We start from the raw sequence: 19,400 nt of genomic DNA, 5'->3' as shown, positions 1-19,400 counted from the left end.
CATACCTGCCTGAATCCTCCAGGAGCTGAGCATCTCTGGCTCGGCAGGGCCCCAAGGAAGCCAGCGTTTCTGTCAGGGTGCCCGGCTCCTGGCAGAGGGGGCTGGGGTGGCCATACTGTTGGCCCTGGTGGTCAGACCCGGCCTGTTTATGCCCTACATTTGCACTGTATGGTTGGGTGTCCGTGGATGGGCACTCCTGGATGGGCAGGAGAAGCTCTGAAGCAGGAACCGTTTCTGTTGGTATTGGAGCTTCCAGATTTTGTCTCCTCCTCCTTCTTCCTTTCGCCTTCCTCTGCACCCACCCTCCTGGAACAGGGTCTGCCTCCCCTCCTAGCTCCCATCCCCAGCTAACCCTGGCCCTTCTACCTTGTAGCTGAGGTGCCAGGCACCTGGCCTGTAGAGCTGAAGGCCTGATAGGGATGCAGGGAAATGGTCTTCTGGGAGGCTCTGCCTCCTGCCAGTCTCAGTGTCACCGGAAGCAGAATGCAGGAGCCATGTTGTCTTGCTCAAAACCCTATCTCTGATGCCGGGTGCCTGATACGTCATAGAGATTGTTGGAGGTGGGTATTTGTTGGACGGGTGTGAGAATAGGGCAGGGCAGGCCCAGGCACCAGGCTGGGCCTGGTTGGCTGAGGGAATGTGGCTCAGGGAAAGCCAAGGGGCCCCAGCAGGGTGGACACTCCCTTTGGGAGGCCTAGCCTGTGAGTGTGAATGGCTCTTCTGCAGGCCATAGGGAGGATACCCGGCTGCCCGTTTCACAGAGTAGGCCCTCTGTGCCCACTTAAACCAGCTGTGCTTTCAGTGGGTCTTTTCTTTCTCATTTGAACTTGGAGTCTGTAATTAACCTCCAATAGGCTGCAGTCACTTTATGGGTAGGGGAAGGGTGGGGAGGGGGCCAGCCCGCAGCCCGCCAGCAGCATGGCAGTGGGAGACTTTGATGCCAGGCAGGCTGGCCGCATCGTCTCCAGGTGTTGCCCTGCAAAGGGGACTGCTCAGCCTTAGTCATGAGGTGAGGGTCATTAACCCTTTTAAGAGTCCGCTGTCCCTGCCGCCTTGTTACTAGGAGGGAGGCCGGGCCAGGTCCTCCCCGGCTGGGCTGCCTGGCCCTGTCCTGGGCGTCTGTCTTGCTCTCAGATCTCAGCGGGCTCCGCACCCACCGCCCACTGCCGAGAGGAATGAGGTCAAGCTGCTGGCAGCAGCGGTACCTCCTGGCCTCAGGGCTGGGATGTGTGAAAGGAGCTGCCCTGGTTGTTCTTGCTGTTGTTATCTTCAGTGAGATGCTTGGTGGGGATTCCCTCGCACACACATACAGGCCAGATGCCCTGGCTTGGCGTCAGGTGATGAGGAAGCAGAAGCCACCAGACACCCTGTGTGTGGCCCAGCTTGTGGCAACTGTGGAGATCCGTCTTAATGTTTGACAGGACCCATCCTCAAGGGAAATCTTTTCGTGGCAACCTGGGTCATCCTCGGGAGATCTTCCTCTTACTGTCCTAAAGCTGCCAAAGGAGACCTCCCCACATCCCCACTCCAGAGAGCACCGGTCCTGCTGCTTAGGTGGGCACTGTGCCAGGAGGAAGGGGGCTGGATGAAATAACCTCTCAAGAAGCATGGTAGCTCAGCAGAGAGGGCTTGGTTTGAGGAGGAGATGCTGTGGGAGGAAAAGGGAGGACTGCCATCACCAAGGGCCACCTAGGCCATCGGCTTGCTGTCTGCCCTTCCACGTGGGGGGAAGGAGCAGCCACAGGGAAGCAGGGTATCAGTGACAGTTTTGGGACCCCCTTCTTGTGCACCCAGATCTTCCTCTTTCTCCTACCCGATGTCTCTCATCTGCCCACTCTCTTACGTGCTGGGGGGGCCTTTGAGATCCCTTCTGTGTGGGGGGGGGACACAGACCCTTAGGGCTGTGACACCTCCCTTTAGCTACAAAGTTGAATTTACAGAGCAGTTTATTGCAGTATTGTTAATATTACCAGAACATTCGAGGCAACCCCATCAATTCATCTGAACAACGAGACATCATACAGCCATTAGAATCATTGAGGTTTATATTTCTAGACTTGGGAAAGTGTTTTTACAATATATTTACCAAACAGTAGGCCATAAAACATTTTAGAAAAGTCTTGCAGGAGATATTTGAAAATGTCGATGGTGGTTTTTTCCCTGGAGGTAACTGAATGGATTTAGATGTGCTTTTCTTTCGCCTTACTTGTATTGTATAATGTTTCTACAACAGAAATGTATTTCTTATGTAACAAAACAATAACAGAGAGAGACAAACTAAACTCCTTGAGGGGTAGGAGGGGTTACCCCTACGAAGCTAGATCATTTCTGTCTTGGACAAAGCACAGAACCTGGCACACAGTAGGCACTCAGTAAACACAAGTCAGCTGAGTCAGGGGTGAGCGCCTGCCCACCAGGTCGCTCCAGCTCTTGCCCTGACAAATCCTACCCATCCCAAGAAGCCTGTTCCTTTGCTTGCTTTAGTTCAGGCCCCAACACATTCTTGGGACACAGTACCATGATCTCCATACCTCACACTAGCAATGCACTATGGGCCCTGGGCCATAACATAGACGCAGACAATACTGGACCCCATGCAGAGAGGGTGCCCGGGCAGGAGTCAGAGCTGGCCCGGTCATGTCTGAAGCCCCAAAAACACTGCCTCCAGGTCTGAGGTGTGAACAGCCACATAGCCTTGTCCCACGTGTCCCCAGGGGTTGGTACTGGTTCCAAGGGCTGGAAACCACAGTGGGAGAAGCAATCGTGGCTCAGCAGAAGAATGACCTTAGAGAAGACTGGGTGGCTCTCTCAGTTAAGTGTCTCACTTCAGCTTAGGTCATGATCTTGCTGTTCAAGGGTTTGAGCCACACATCAGATTCTGTGCTGTCAGCACAGAGCCTACTTCGGATCCTCTTGTCTCACAATCTCTCTGCCCCTCCCGTGCTCATGTTCTTTCTCTCTCAAAATAAATGAATAAACATTAAAAAAAAAAAAAAAAAAAAAAGAATGACCTTAAAATGTACAAAGTAAGATCAGGTCATTCCCTGACTTGTAAGCCTCTGATTTCTTCCCATCACATCTACAAAAACAAATCTGAGCCATCTCGGGGACATTGTCCATACTCCTCCCTATGGACTCGTGGGCTCTGGGCCCAGGAGTGAGGGAGCAGAGGTCCTCTGGCTATTGTTCCAAGTGCCACCTCAAGGGTCTTCTCTTTCCTGTCACCTGAGCCACTTCCCCTCCCCTCCAAGGGACTTGCCGGACACAAAAAATGCAGCCCATTCTCAGGGTCATGTTCCCTTTCAAAACACCATCTTTGGCTTCCAGAGAGCCAGGAAATAAGATTTCTGTGAGCAGGGACCAGAACTAGACACTGTTAGAGAGGAGGCAAGGTTTGTAATATCTCAGATAAGTCTTGGAGGAACTGTTAATAAATGTAAAAGAAGACCCTTTGTAAAGAACATAGCATGATTCAAATGGATGGTTACTTTTATTTTGTCATCCTTCGGGCCATTGCTGTCAAATAGGAATATAATGCAATCCAAATGTGTAATTTAAAATTTTCTAGGTGCGCCTGGGTGGCGCAGTCAGTTAAGCGTCCGACTTCAGCCAGGTCACGATCTCGCGGTCCCTGAGTTCGAGCCCCGCGTCGGGCTCTGGGCTGATGGCTCGGAGCCTGGAGCCTGTTTCCGATTCTGTGTCTCCCTCTCTCTCTGCCCCTCCCCCGTTCATGCTCTGTCTCTCTCTGTCCCAAAAATAAATAAAAACGTTGAGAAAAAAAAATTTTTTTAATTTTCTAGAAGGCACATAAGAGGTAAAAAAACAAAAACAAAAACAAAAACAAAAACAAAAACAAATCCAGACTTCACACCTTAGCTCACATAGCCTCACATCGGTCACCGGGCCTACCTCTCCAGGCACCCCTCATGCTACCACCCTGCCTTCCAGAGTCTTCCAGCCACATGGGCCTCTTTTAGCCCTTGAACTCACTAAGCTCATTCCCACCTCCAGGACTTCATCCTGCTGCTTATTGCTGCCTCATAGTCCCTATTGATTATTTGCTGTTGTCTATCCTCCTCCTCACTAAAACTCAGGTTCCCTAAGAGTAGGAATCTTATCTGTCTTGTGCACTGGTATCTATTCATGCCTGTCATATAGTAGGTTGAATGAATGAATGATTGAATGAATGAGGAACAAGTGACTAGATGGGGTTGTTCTGAAGCAAGTAGACGATCAAGAAGCAGCTATCAGGTCACACAGAATTCCCACTAGAGTGGACTCTTTGTGATCTGAAATGCAATCCTGGATTTTCCAGTGGTGGCAGTAATGCCTTTGGAGCCCCCAGGTCCTCAGGCCCCCTAAATTGGAGTTATGCCTGCGGTTTCTGGAGTCAGTCTGAACATAACCACGCCCTCTCCATCACCACCATTAGCAGTAGCCCCAGGCCCAGTGTGTACTATTGTGTTAGGACTCATGCTGGGAAACAAGGTAGTAGAGTGACCACCATTTCCTCTCACCAGGTAACCCCCATCCGCACCATGGCTCACTGAAGGGTGGGGGAAGGCAGGAGGCCCCTTTGTCTCAGAACTGCAAGAAAGGTCAACATTCCCCATGCAGTGGGGGGAGGCACCTTGGAACTTGAGAAGAGCTCTCTGCATCCCCAGTTTATGAGAAGGAGGAGGAGACTAGTTGGAGGTCACCAATTGACCAAGAGATTGTTAAATCACTAGGTGTCAACCTAACTTTAAAGGAAAGCCACCTGTGAAGATGTTTTTAGTTTGGCTCCAGTCACTGTGCTATATAACAAGATGTGCACTTTCCTTTATGTTATATATATCTTTAAATATATATATTCGGGGGCACCAGGCTGGCTCAGTCAGTTAAGCATCCGACTCTTGACTTTGGTTCAGGTCCTGATCTCACGGTTTGTGAGTTCGAGCCCTACATCGGGATTGGCACTGACAGAGCCTGCTTGGGACTCTCTCCCCCTCTCTCTTTGCCCCTCCGCTACTCTCTCTCTCTCTCTCTCTCTCTCTCTCTCTTTCTCAAATATTAGGGGCACCTGAGTGGCTCAGTTGGTTAAGCGGCCGACTTCGGCTCAGGTCATGATTTTGCGGTCCATGAGTTCGAGCCCCACGTCGGGCTCTGTGCTGACAGCTCAGAACCTGGAGCCTGTTTCAGATTCTGTGTCTCCCTCTCTCTGACCCTCCCCCATTCATGCTCTGTCTCTCCCTGTCTCAAAAATAAATAAACGCTAAAAATAAAATAAAATAAAATAAAATAAAAAAATATTAGAAAAACAAATATATTCACAACATCTAGGATATGTTCTAGGCACCTACATAATTGTTAAAGCTTCCTGTGTTTCTCAGTAGCATCTAAGGTTAAGAACTCTTGATAAGAAGTGACTAGGGACCCCAGAGCAAGTAGATGAAGGAGAGTGTGGTGTAGGTAAAGGGCAAGGATGCTGAGGCACGACTTCAATCATACTTAGAATAATGACGTTCCAGAAAGTCCAACAGACTGATAGGTTGATACACACAAAACCTCTGGGTGTCAAAAAACAAACAAACAAAAAACACCCCAAACCAGCATTTAAAAATATAAGAAGCAGGTAATTGGGGAAAAAATTATAGCAAAAGGTTAATAGCCTTACTATTTATATAAAACTCTCACAGATCAAAAAGAAGATGAGCACCCATTAGAAAAACAGAGTACAGACATGAACAGGCAATTCAGCAATACAATGAGTCAATACATTTATAAAAAGTGGTCAGCCTCACCAGGAATCAAATAAATGCAAACTAAAACAACAAAGAGACGTTATCTTTTGCCTAGCTAATTGGCAAAGATTAAATACATGATAATACCTCATGTTAGTGAGGGTGTGGAAAAAACAGGCGCTGTCATTCACTGGTGGGAGTGCAAATTGGTGCAACCTTTCCAGAAGGCAATTTGGCAGTGTTTAAGGATGAGGAAGATCGCATACCCTTTTGATGCAGCAATTCCACTTTTAGAAAGATTGCCTTAGGAAATTATTGTGGATAGTAAGAAAGAAACAATAATAGCTAACCTTTGTTTCATGCTCTGTGCAAGCCTGGCTTTACATGCATGGTCTCATATGATCCTTACAGCTATCATCCCATGAGGTAGGAGCTGTTATTATCACCCGTATTTCATGGATAAGAAAACCGAGGCACAAAAGGATTAGGTCAATAGCCTGAGGACACAAAGCTAAGAAGTAGCAAAGCCTGGATTTGAATCCAGGCGGTCTGAGTCAAGAGCCATCCCGCATGTCCAGCCGTACACGCTGGGTGTGTACAAAGGATGAACACTGCGTGCGCACTGGATCTATATACTGAGTCAGGTTGCCAGGTTGTTCCTCTGGGCCTGCTAATCCTGTGGGGGATGGGAGAAAACATGCTGCATACCCCCAGGATAGGAATTGGTTGCGTAAATGATGATACACCTACACCGGAATAGTATACAACCATGAAAAATGAGAAGATAATGTGTAAACAGTAGGGTTTGTATAAAATTCCTGAAATGTCTCTGAAATGATATAAACAGAACTGATAAAATTGGTTGCCTCCTGCAAAGACAATTGTGTGGCTGTGGAAAGAAGTTAGACGGTGACTTGTTTCTTGGTTTTATTTTAGAGAGAGAGAGAATGCAAGGTGGGGAGAGGGGGAGAGGGGGAGAGGGAGAAAGAATCCTTTTTTTTAATGTTTATTTAAAGAGAGAGAGAGCAGGGAAGAGGCAGAGAGAAAGAGGGAGGAGAGAGTCCCAAGCAGGTTCCACACTGCCAGGCAGAGCCTGATACAGGATTCGAACCCATGAACTGTGAGATCATGACCCAAGCTGAAACCAAGAGTCAGATGCTTAACCGACTGACCCACCCAAGTGCTCCGGGAGAGAGGAGTCATAAGCAGGCTCCACGCTCAGCATGGAGCCTGACCAATGTGGGCCTGGATCCCACAACACTGGCATCATGATCCAAGCCAAAATCAAGAGTCGGAGGCACAATCAACTGAGCCACCCACGTGCCCCAGAGGGAGACTTGTTTTTTAAACCATATACCCTTTTACACTTCTTGAATTTTGATTTATGTGAAGATCTGAAAATATGTATATATCTATAAATATATATACTTGTAAGTTATGTTTAGAGCTATTCTGCATAACTTTATTTCCTTGAAATGCTACTGAGGGTTCTGAAAAAAAAGTTCTAAGACCCTTGGTTGGAGAATCATACCAAAGTCAGTGATGATACTTCTTTAACCGTGTTTCCCCACTTGTTCCCCAAACTGATTTGATCATGGAACTCTTTTCTTAAGTAATATCTATTATCATCCCTCTGGATATTCATGTCCTATAGAATTCAGTTTGGGAAATGCTATTATTAATAATTAATGCCAACGGGCGCCTGACTGGCTCAGTAGGAGCATGTAGCTCTTGATCTCAGGATGGGGAGTTCAAGCCCCACGTTGGGTGTGGAGCCTATTTAAAATAAACAAACAAACAGGGGCGCCTGGATGGCTCAGCTGGTTAAACATCTGACTCTTGATTTTGGCTCAGGTCATGACCTCACGGTTCGTGAGATTGAGACTCGCCTCTGGCTCTGCACCGACAGCACGGAGCCTGCTTGGGATTCTCTCTCTGCCCCTCCCCTGCTCGTGCTTTGTCTCAAAATAGATAAATAAACATGAAAATTTTTTTTAATAGACAAAGTATTAAAAAATAATTAAGGCCAAGCTCAAAGGCCTTGTTTCATTAAACGAAAGAAACATGTTACTGACACTGACCCATTTGTTTACAACACGTGTGTGTGTCGCTATACGTTACTTCTGAGTACTAGGATGATGGATGATTGCTTCTTTTATCCATCTATATTGTTAAGTTTTCCAAAATGAACAAAATCGTTTCACAAGCACTGTTTTTTGGGGTCTATGTTTATCGTTTTTGAGGGTTCAGGAGCCCTTTCTCTCTCTTCTCTCCCCGCTGGCATCTTCCCCCTGCCTCCAAGCAGCAGCTCAGAGGTAGGCTCAATGGGGGACCGCCAGGCCCCCTCAGGCACCTTAGTCCAGAGCCAGCCTAGACCATTCAGTCACCGGACAACTCCCTAGCCCCAGCAGACCATCGCTTCTGCTGTTGGAAGGATTTCAACGAGGTCCTCATTCTCCCAAAAGAGACACGGGCTGCAAAGCAGACACCAGGCTGCTACAAGCCTGGCCTGTTGCAAACCCAGACACCTGGGCTCTGGTGCCAGCTCCGTGGCTGCCTGGCTGTGTGGCGTTGGTCAGGTTTCTTAACTTCTCTGAGTCTCATCTTCACCATCCATGTCGGCAATGACACTTGCCTTACAGAGCTCAGGGACCAAATGAGAGCATGCATGAAGGCATTGTGTAACGTGTGAAGGGCTGTTCCAGTGGAATTATTACCACAGCAGGGAGCACGGGCTTGCCCTTACCTTCCTGTGAACAGAGTACTTTTCCCTTTTTTTTTTTTCTTCTTTTTTGGTTTAGGTTGTTGAGGGGAGGGGGATAAGGAGATGAAGGATGGGAGAGTGGGCATGTGGAAACAATTATGTGTAAGAAAATTGGGAGAAGCCTCTAGTAGCTTGACATTTGCAGGCCTGCAGCACTAGGTGGGCCTGTGCCCACCGGTGTAGCTCCAAGGTTTATCACCCAGACAGCTGCTCCACTCGACCCATCGGAGTGAGCCCAGCCGCCGGACCGCATGGGATTCTCCTGAGCCACAATGCTGACTCTGCCTGGCCCACCTCCCTTCCTACCCGCTCTGGCCCCTTAGCCTTCTTCAGCTCTTAGCTAAGTTAGCTCCTCCCCCAGCCTGGATTGGGGTCGCTCCCCTCAGTTTTTGTAACTTCGGGCCTCTGTGAACCATGCTGTGATGTTAATGCCAAGTTACAGCTCTCCTACCAGACTGAACTTCCTGAGGGCAGGAGCAGTGTCTGTCATCTTGGTCTGCCTGTGTCCTCTAGGCCAGCTTAGGCCTGGGGGTCTGGGACACCAGTTAGAGCCTGAGCACTGAAGTCAAGGAAACCTGGGTTTGAATCCCAGTTCACCTTGAGGAAGCGACGTCACCATTTTGAGCCACCGTTTTCGCCATCCATAAAGGGGCTTTATCATTGCAGTGAGTTCATGGGGTTATTTTCATAAGCTAATGTTTATAAAATTCCTAGTACCGTTCCAGGCATGAAGGAAAGCCCATAGGTAGTAGCCACATTGACATCACGGCAGGCCCTCTGTGAACGCTTATCGAATTGAACTGGCAAATGACACCAGGAGGGGCGGCCCTTCCTGCACTGCTCACACTTGGCACTTGCCTGCCCCCCTCTGCCACCAGTGCTCACCTCCCTGCCTTGTTCCCCACAGCCACCCGGCCCAAGCTGAAGAAGATGAAGAGCCAGACGGGACAGGTGGGTGAGAAGCAATCACTGAAGTGTGAGGCAGCAGCGGGCAACCCTCAGCCCTCCTATCGCTGGTTCAAGGATGGCAAGGAGCTCAACCGCAGCCGTGACATTCGCATCAAGTACGGCAACGGCAGGTGAGAAAAAACACTCTGTCCACCCGGCTGCCCTCCATCCTCCCTGAAAAGGAGGGACCGGCCCTGGTCCCCCCTTCCTGGCCACACCCAATCTCTCCTTGCAGCTCTGGATTATGTTGGCCCAGTGTCGTGCAGGCTGTAGATGCTTAATGAATGTCTCTGGATGGATTATCAAACTCAGCTTTACCTGCAGAAGTCCCCTCTTGTCCCCAAAACTTCTCACAGGATCTGCCACAGTGTCCGAAAGCCCACATTTGGCCATCTTCGGGGAAAGACTGGTTCCAGGATGCATCTGGGAGATCATGAGTGATGACCTCCACCTTTTTCTCTCCAACGCCAACCCTCTCACATCACCTCCCTTCTGAAAACTTTCCCTCCACATCGCTGCCCCTCTCCCTCCTCCACTTCTTGCCCATCCCACTTCTCTCCACCATCATGGAGGGTCAGTTTCATGTCCACTGACTCCACCCTGTCGTCCTCCACACCTCTTTGCCTTCCTGGAATCTGCCTTGTAAATACACCCCCACTCTGCCTATGGCTGTGGCTCTTGAGAGACCTGGCGACCTCAGACCTCCCAAGCCCCTTGCCTCCAGGCCCCTCTGCAGCCACTGGCACGGATGCCACCTGCTCTCTTGCCTCTGCAGCCCCCTTTCCTGGTCCTTCCGTGACTCTGACCATTCTCTCAGTCACCATCAGGGCTGGAAGTTTCCTGTCTCGGGGGCTTCCCTCCTCTTCTCCCTCCCTCTCCACCTGTGGGGGATTTCACCCTCTCTGAGCTGATAACCCTGTGATGACTTTTTTTTTTTTATATATATATACCGGAGTTCCAGATCCACACTGCCAGCTGAACACTAGATACCACCCCCAAGATACCCACAGACAGCTCTGATCCTGTATGCCCCAGTCTAGCCTCTCCTCCTTGCCCTCTCTGGCCCTGCCTCACCCTCCTGTCCTCTCCTCACAGCTGTCACAGAAGTGGAGTGCCTGCTGCTTGGCACCACCCCCTCCAGGAGGAGACACCCTGCTCCCTGCCCTGCATGTTTCTTATCTGCTCTCCTGCCTCTGGCCTCTTGTCCTCCACGGTCCCACTCTTGGCCATCCCCACTTTTCCTGGGCCACAGGCCCGTTTGTGAGCTCATCTCTGTATCTAACATGTGCATATGGAACATCAGCCCTGTGCCAGGCAGTCTACTCTGCCAGAGGCTGGACATACACTGGCGATTGACCCAGACGTGGTCCCCACCTTCTCAGAGCCTCTAGTCTAGCTTCCAATACAGAATGTGGTGAAGGCCTCCACCCTTTTTTTCAGAGAAAAATGTGCTTTATCCACCCAGTTTTGCTTATAGTTCTAGTGGTCCACTGAGCCCTGTGACCCTGGCAGGGGATGACCTAACATGGACACAAATCTGATCATTCACTCATTTACTGGATAGATCTTGAGACCCTGCTGTATGCCAGCCTCAACCCAGGCCTCAGGACCCTTCCAACTCCTCTCCTCCTCACCTTTAAGTCACTGCCATGCTGCTCCCCAACTCCTCAGTGCTCCTGATCCCTGGTCTTTCCTTTCATGACCCTGGAACTGGACCCCAGCTATGCTGGAAGCTCCCCCCTCCCCCACCTTGTCCCTGGCAAAGTTCTCCAGGTCCAGATTAAATGTCATATCCTCTGGGACACCTCCCTGAACCCTCCAGGAAGCTCTCATGGTCTCTTCTCATGGCCTTGGACACCATTTCATTCATTTTGGGGGTTCTCTTTCCCTCTAGCATGAGAGAGCCTCAGAGGCTGGATGCCACCCATATACACCCTTTTGCCCTGTACAGCCTGGCAGAGGACATCCGCATTGAGTGTTACATTGATGAGGATCTTGCAGAACTAGATGTCCTCTCCCGGGTTCAGGGCGACTCTAGGACTGGACAAGACACCCTTTGGGTTGACCTAGACTTTGAGCAAGTTACCGTCCTGGTTAAGCCTCACTTTTTTTTTTCCTTCAAGTTTATTTATTTTGAGAGAAAGAGAGTATGTGCATGCATTAGTGGGGGAGGGGCAGAGAAATTTGGAGAGAGAACATCTCAAGCAGGCTCTGCACTGTCAGGGGAGAGTCCGACACAGGACTCAAACCCACAAACTGAGATCATGACCTGAGCCAAAGTCAGACGCTTAACCAACTGAGTCACCCAGGCGCCCTAAGCCTCATCTGACAAATGGGTTACCCAGTCCAGAAAGAGTACGTGGTTAAGTCTTTCAGTCCTGGGTATTGGGGACCCCTAAGAGCCTGAAGTGTGCCTCCTGCCTTCTTTCTGTTAGGGCCCTGTCCCATGTGCTGCATTCCTAAAACTTCGCTCCACCCAACCTGCGCCTGGGCTCCCAGCAGCGAGTTGGCTGGGTAGAAGACGGGGAGCTGTGATGGAGAACTTCTGATTCCCTCACTGTGGCAAAGAGGCCTGCCACCTCCACACACACGCTTCACCTAGCAGGGGGGCCAGGGACAGGAGCAGGAATCTCCTTCCTGGCAAAATCTCTCTTTCCTTCCACCCACACTACAGCTTGCTCTTTGGTCATCCTAGCACGCCATCTGCCAGGCCACAGTAGCTCTTGAAATGGCTCTTGGTTCTCAGAGGCCCGCTTCCCGGCGGGTGCTGGCTATCTCTAGGGCTGCCATGCTGAGGTGTCTCACCCAAGCCTTCCTGTGCCAGAAGAAAACCAGCCCCCCCAAGCCCTGGGCGCAGGTCCCTCCCCTGCAGAACCGCGTGTTCCCTTATTTATGAGGGGCAAGCTGGAACAGGCCCCTCAGGCAGGCAGCAGGAGGTAGGCACTGAGGAAAATGTGCGGACGGGTGGAGGATGCCTTCCTGCCAGCAGAAAACTGGCTGAGGAAGGAGGGGAGGTGCACCCATCACAGGGGCAGGCCTGGGTCATTGTGGCGAGCGGGCACTGGGCACCAGGAAGGTGGGAGAGAATCTTGAATCCTCGGGGCTTCCTACGGGAGCTAGGAATGAGAAGAGAATGTAGTGGCCCCTGCTCCTCTAGGGCTAAGAGAACCATAGAGCCTATACCCTTTGGCTCTGACCCCAGGGTCTCTTATGCAAGTCTGGGCCCCCCTCCCTGGAACTGACAAGATCATCACACAGCTGATAAACTAAGGTGCCTGCAACCAGTAAACCTAGGGGTCATTGCTTCTGTCCACTTGCCTCTTTCCAGTTCCTCAAAGGAGAGGGCCTCTCCCTGAGCCCTGGACCTACACTTTCTGAAGGTCTCATATACCTTGTGTGGGAAGGCCTTCCTTCCATTTCCAGCTTTTATCCCTCCAGGTATCTGTGAGCCTAACTCCATCTTTCTTTCCTGTTACATGGGATGTGGTGTAAAGGAAGCTCCTTTGAGTACAGCAGTGGGTGAGACGGAGATTCTGGCTCTGTGCCCCCTATACCTTGACCCTGCGAGCCTCAGGTGGTCATCTGCGCTTCTCACCCAGTGTCAGGGAATTGCTGCTGGTGGCCAAGAAGTGAGAGAAGCCTGGTCCTGGGGCAGCTGGACTTTGTGGTATCTAATTAGGCTGGAGCCAGGAAGGAGATGCTGTTTTAGCCAGAGGGGCCTCCAGGGCTCTGTTTAATGAAGAGAACAAACTTGAATTGACAGAAGAGGATTGGAGGCAGACACCAGGCCAAGGAGACAGAGACTGGCTTGAGCTGGGAAGGGTTGGAGGGATGGAGTTGCGGGGGCAGCCAGGCAGCTGTCGCTGAGACATCAGCGAGGACGTCACCACGGCAACAGGGCCTGCTGACCAGACAACCTCATGGACCCTCATTTGGAGGATCTTAGAGTGAGGTGATCTGAGAGGAGGCCCCCCTGGAGGCAGAGGCGAGCCCAGGAAACGGGTTCCCAGAGTACAGCCCCAGTGACGATGGCGGTCCGTTTGCCGCCTCCTCTACCCAGGGCCCAGCCTCGCTCCCCTGTCCTTCCCCCAGCAGCTTTCGTGGCTCTGGTTTTCATCCCTGGGCTTAGGACAGTGACAGCTGTACTGCCCTACCTCCTGTTCCACCACCCCTCCAACACACAACACAGATTCTGGGAATCTGGTGTTTTAATTTGGGGCTAAAAAGAGGAAGAGGTTACATCATGTAAAGAAATTTTCATGCTACTTCTTGTTTCCCCCTGGGGGCCGGGCTGGGGTACTAGGCTTTATCCAGAACTCGGATGGGCCCCTGAAGAGCACTGTGGCAGAGAGAGGGATGGGAGGGTGAACAGACCCTGCAGAGCCCAGGTCCCCTGGGGCAAGCGCAGAGAAACCCTGGGAAGGAAGGAGAGGTTTGGCAGGGTCTTCAGAAAGAAGAGGAGGACCGGGGCCTGGTGCCCTGGAGTCACACACAGCACGGAGTCCCTGCCCAGGCCTGGCCCCACAACTCTCGGCATGCAGGGACTGGGTGAAAAGCCCTTCACAGAGGGGGCTAGCCCCAGCCTCGGGCTCTGGGAAATGGTCCATGAGCCACCGAGGGGCCCGTGTCCCACCAATTCCCGCTTTTCACCCACCGCTGCTTTCACCTTGCCAGGTGTTTTTGGACAAATCCAGAAGCCCCTCTAGGACTCAGTTTTCCCATCTGTACTGCCCTGTCCACTTTCATGTTAGCCATGAGGGGCAAGTCAGGCCGTTAGGATTAGGATCTGTTTGTTCCCTTGACGTATCCAAAATTCAAGGACACAGAAGCTTTATTAAATTGACGAATGAATGAATGAATGAATGAATGAGTGAATGAAGCTAAAGCCCCTGGGAGAGGTCCCAGAATACCCCTGGTGGCAGGGCTAATATGAAGACAGGGGAGCTACAGTTTGGGACCAGGAGGCTGGGCACAGTTACCATGGGAACCTGTTAGATCAAGGGCCTGCCCAGGTACCTGGGAACAGGTCTTCCATATCTAGAGTGACAGGCTGCCACTTCTAAGGGAAGGCTGAGGTAAATAGCAAGCCAGAAGCTGCCCTGTTTTGAGGGAAACACCGCGACTGGGGGAGGGACACCAAAAGGAGAGGAGAGAGGTAGCCATGTGACTTCCTTAGGAGACCCCACTTTTCTCCCCCACAAAAAGAGCACAAAGAAGGTCTGGCCCTAGAAAAGTGGACATGCGGGTTCATAGATTTAGAACATATGTGCAGCCACTAGCTCTTCCCTGTGTTCTCCTGAGCCCCTAGGTCCCCCTCCAGCTCCGGGGACTCAGCATTCTACCTGGAACCCAGAATCTACTTCCCACCCACCCTGCACAGCCACTGGGGCTGTATGGGAAAAGGTGACCGCTGGGAATCCACAGACAGCCAGGGCCTTGGCTCACGTCTCTCCCCCTCTTATCCCCTCCCTAACCAGAAAGAACTCACGACTACAGTTCAACAAGGTGAAGGTGGAGGACGCTGGGGAGTATGTCTGCGAGGCTGAGAACATCCTGGGGAAGGACACGGTCCGGGGCCGGCTCCATGTCAACAGCGGTAGGTGGTCCCCCAACAAGGGGAGGGGTCCTATGGGTGTTTGATGGGGCGGGCCAGTTGCCCCCAGCCCTCTGGAGGCCCGCACATGATCCATCTTGCACTTGATTCCCCTCCCCTCCTGCTGCTGCCCTATCAATCCCCGAGATCTGGGCCGATTCAGAGAAATGCAGTCCAAGCATAAATGTTTAGCTTTGTTATCTGGGCCTGGAAGAGCCGCCAGCTCTCATTTTAAATATCCTGAAAACTAAATATTTTGAAATCAAGAGGTGGGGGTGGGGAAAAGATATTTTTAGAAGGCAATTATGGGAGGCTGGGCTGCCAGGAGCGGGGCTCCGGGGAGAGGCAGGCCCCGGGCGTGTGGGAGCTGACTGCCTGTTGCTTTGCTGGGCACCCGAGTGCAGGCAGCCATCTTGGTGGGGGCCATGGCCAGGAGACTTGGGTGGATTGGCCCCTGCGGGCGGCCTCTTTTCAGGGACTGCAGACCCTTCTCCCACAGGTGGGCCTCTTCCTTAAAAACATACGCAGTCAGGGTGCCTGGGTGGCTCAGTCGGTTAAGTGTCCAACTTCAGCTCAGGTTCTGATCTCATGGTTCGTGAGTTCAAGCCCCATGTCAGGCTCTTAGCTCAGAGCCTGGAGCCTGCTTCAGATTTTGTGTCTCCCTCTCTACCCCTTCCCCGCTCGCACTTTCTCAAAAATAGACATTAAACAAAATTAAAAACATGCAAGTTCAGGAGCCCACAGCACCCAGGGCACCCTTAGCTTCCTGCCTCCACCATGGCAGCTACAGTGTCAGTGGGCAGACAACCTGGTTTCCCTTGACCGGAAAGTGGCCGGAGCTGCCTGTCCTTAGACCGCATGCTTCCACTCTAGCCCCGGGAACTAACTCCAAACCAGGAACTAACTCCAAACAGCTTGCTATCTTCCCAGCACCACCCACACACTGGGCATATCACTTGGCTACCTGGTTATTTGGGTTCGCTTCCAGGCCTGCCCCTGCCCATCTAATCCTGTATCTGCCTTCACCTGCCAGTACTTCCACTGGACAGGCCTCCAGTGCTCCCTAAACCCAGCATTATCAGGAGAACGTGGAATGTTCCTTGCCCTGAGACCCTTGGAGAAAAACCCGCTGCAGACCCTGCCTGCCCCATGTTGTAAGGGGTTCCCCTATTCTCCCAGGTTCTGAGGCTCCTCATCCACTATATTGTATAGTTCCAGGTCTCAGAGTCCTGGTTGATCTTCTTTCTGGATCTTTCTCACATCTGTACCCCCCATTCCAACCCTATGTCAGAGGCAACCTGGCCCAGGTTTCATCTTGATTCACCTAAACCTGAGCAGTAGCCTCTTAAGATGTTTTTATCTTGTCATGCCCCTACCCCATGGTACCACAGAACAAGGACTTTGTCCACAACCCAGTTCACACCAACTTGGCCCAAACGATCTTTCCAGCCGTAACTGTGTCAGTCCCTTACAGTCCATTCATATTCCTCTTCTCGTGCCATCTCTCCCAGGCTGCTGTCCTCCCTGACCCCTTCATCCCACCAGTGTCACCCCCAGGCCTCGCTCCCAGGCCACTTCTTGGCCAACTGTGGTCTTTCCTGAATTCTATTATATCATTTTTCAAATCTCATACTGTTGCTGAACTTTTTATGCAAGTGTGACCTCCACCATGGAATGATGGAGACAGGAGTGGGGAGAGCAGGAATGATGCCTTCTCCCCAGGAGTTACAGTAACAGCTACTGTTTACTGAGAGCCATTCCATTCCACATTCCACACTATATCTTGAACCCTGACAAGCCCATGGTGTATTTTATAGATTATGAGACTGAAGCTCAAAGCGGTTAAATATTCTGCCCCAAGTCTAACTGATGGTTCACGAGAGCACTATACAATGTAAAAGTAGTTAGCAAACACTGAGACCCTGACCTCCGTGGGGCTACGTCTAGCCTGATTGCCATTCTAACCTCAGAGCCTAACACAGTGCCTGGCTTACAGTACGCACCTGGTAAACAATATAGAAAAGGATTTATAATCTTCTCCAAGGCCTTTACTGACTCCCATATGCTCCAGTACCTGCCCTCCCTGCTCCTCCTAACCTGTCCCAAGCCCAGGAAAATGGACCATGCTAGGTGTCCAGCACCTGTTACCTCCAGCCATAGTGGGCAGACATTCTTAGATCCACTTTGGACTTGATGTTTATTGTTTTATTATTCAAGATTTTCTTGGTTAGAACTGACAAGAACCCAACTTAAAACTACCTTAAGGAATTGATTGGTTTTTAAAACTGGGAAATCCACAGGTAGAACTGATAGAATCCAAGTCCTCAGAGTCGGGATCAAGATGCTCTCTCCCTCTGGGTATTGTCCTCACTCTCTCCTACGGCAAAATGGGCTTCTCCCATGTTTGAGGAATGGATTGGGAAGAGGAGGCCATGGCCTCAGACAGCTCCATGTTTACATCACCCCAGCCTCTCTCCCAGAGAAAAAGAGATAGCTTTGTCTCTACAGCCACTCATATGATCACAAGGATGGGTGCCAACTGACCGTACTTAATTCACATCCCCCGCTTGGCCCAGTCACTGTGCTCAGGAGATGGGTGGCATCTTTTCCAGGCTCGTGTGTATACAGAACCTGAGTGATGGGCCTGCCAGAACTACACAGGGGCACTTCCCTAGACGGGTGTCGGCAGTAGAGTAAGAGGGAAGGGCTGCTGTGCAGAAAAGCACAGCAGTGCCCTCTCTCCTGTGGGTTTGGGGTCTGAGACTGTAGACCATTTTAAGACCCCCTCAGATAAGCTGAAGCCCCACCCCACCTCACCTCACCTCACCCCACCCATGGTCTTCTGTCAGCCCTTAGCAGTCCGTGTTCTGATCAGTTAGGGAACCAGGCAGTGGAGGTTTGGGCTGGGCCCTGGGAGCTTCCCACAGGGCTCCATGCCTTTCCTCCCTCCAGCCCGGCAGGAGAGCGGCAGGGCAGAGTGGCAGAGAGTCCAGAGCTTTGGTCTCTTCTGAGCTCTGTCGTGCAAGCCTGGGAGAGTTCCTCCACCTCGCTTATCTTCCATTTCTCCCTGTGAGGCGGAACCCGATCATCTCTAGACCCGTTGCCCATAAAATTCTGGGATTCTGAGTTTGATGTCGAGACTGACACTTGTGCACCTAGCCCCCACCACGTGCGTGCACACACACACACACACACCCCACCTCTTCTGTTGCCGTGCTCAGTTCATAGTAGGCCCCTAGCCTTGACATGGGGCGGTGAACAGGGCCACTTGCAGGGTATCAGGAGGATCCCCGTGGAGGACATTTCCGCAGGCAGAGATACCCAGGCTCCTTGTTTACCCATGGAACCCAGAAGACTGACAGCAACCGCACCCTGGGGAGGAGATGAAGGGCGGGTAGCGGGCAGCTGTGCCTGCCCCCTTGTGACTCATCCCAAGGTGGGTTGGTTTGGCCCGCCCGGGCCCCAGGGAAGCCAGGGCTAAGGGGCGGGGTGGCCAGAAGAGGGCACAGGAGGCAAGGAGCAGTGGCTGTTCAAGGGGCATTGCTGCGACTCTTGGCTCCCTGCTTTGGCTCTGTTCCTGCGGAGCCTGATGCTCCTTCCTCAAATTGAAGCAGACGCTTCTTACAGTCATAGCTCTACCAGCTCACGAGAGACTGCCTTCCTGGTTGCCTGGGAGGAGGAGGAGTCAGCAAGAAGTGTGTGGTGCTGTTAATAAAACAATCAGCTTGGTCCGACCCATCTCTGGGTTATGGAAACCAGCTGCCTCATCCCCAGCTGAAAGAGATCTTGGGAATATCTCAGGGTGGCTGCTCCAATCCCAGGATATCGATCTGAGCCTAGCTTTGCCCCAGAGGGTAGGCAGACTTGACCTGGGGTGTCACAAGACCATGGAAGCCCTGGAGAGGGGGTCCCTTACGGGGGCCGGGGTGGGGTGGGGGGGCTTAGAAAGGCTGGCTGTTCAATCACACACACACACCTGCTCTTTTGCTCACATATTCAGTAAGGCCTTACTCAGAAAGACCCTGCTGTAAACTCAGGGGAGTCATAGTCTTGGCTTCTAGTCTAGGTCCCTCAAAGTTCCTGATAGGAAGCTAAAACCCAAATTCAGAGCCTCGGCCCGTTCTAACCCATGGAAGAGGAAAGAGAGGCAACTTTAACAGCAGGAAAGGGGGCAGACTGAGCAGGTGGGAGGGAGCCTTGATGGAGCAAGATCACTTGACCTGGGCCTTGAAAGATAAGAAAAGGTTTCTCCAAGAGCAACGGTGAAGAGTGCTTGCAGCAACCGGCTGACAGGAGACAGGCCCATCCCTATCAGCTCTCCTCCTGGCCCTTCTCTCTTCAAAGCCTGGATAAGCTCATGCCCACTAAGACA

The 19,400-nt window shown here is 51.5% G+C and overlaps 1 protein-coding gene across 4 annotated transcripts in view; it reads left to right on the top strand.

Annotated features, from left to right (window-relative positions):
• The window catches only part of NRG2 (neuregulin 2), a 185,888-nt gene that overhangs the window by 138,501 nt on the left and 27,987 nt on the right, over positions 1-19,400 (top strand). For all 4 annotated transcript variants that reach the window (XM_043575137.1, XM_043575056.1, XM_043574884.1 and 1 more), the window contains exons 2-3: positions 9,395-9,566; positions 14,913-15,031. In XM_043575137.1, coding sequence (XP_043431072.1) covers positions 9,395-9,566; positions 14,913-15,031 — 291 coding nt within the window. The remainder of the gene's footprint in view (positions 1-9,394; positions 9,567-14,912; positions 15,032-19,400) is intronic.

This window comes from Prionailurus bengalensis, chromosome A1, assembly GCF_016509475.1.
Source record: "Prionailurus bengalensis isolate Pbe53 chromosome A1, Fcat_Pben_1.1_paternal_pri, whole genome shotgun sequence".
NCBI classification, from domain to species: Eukaryota; Metazoa; Chordata; class Mammalia; order Carnivora; family Felidae; genus Prionailurus; species Prionailurus bengalensis.
Note: the sequence above shows the minus strand (reverse complement) of the source record. Positions and strands in the feature narration are given on the sequence as shown.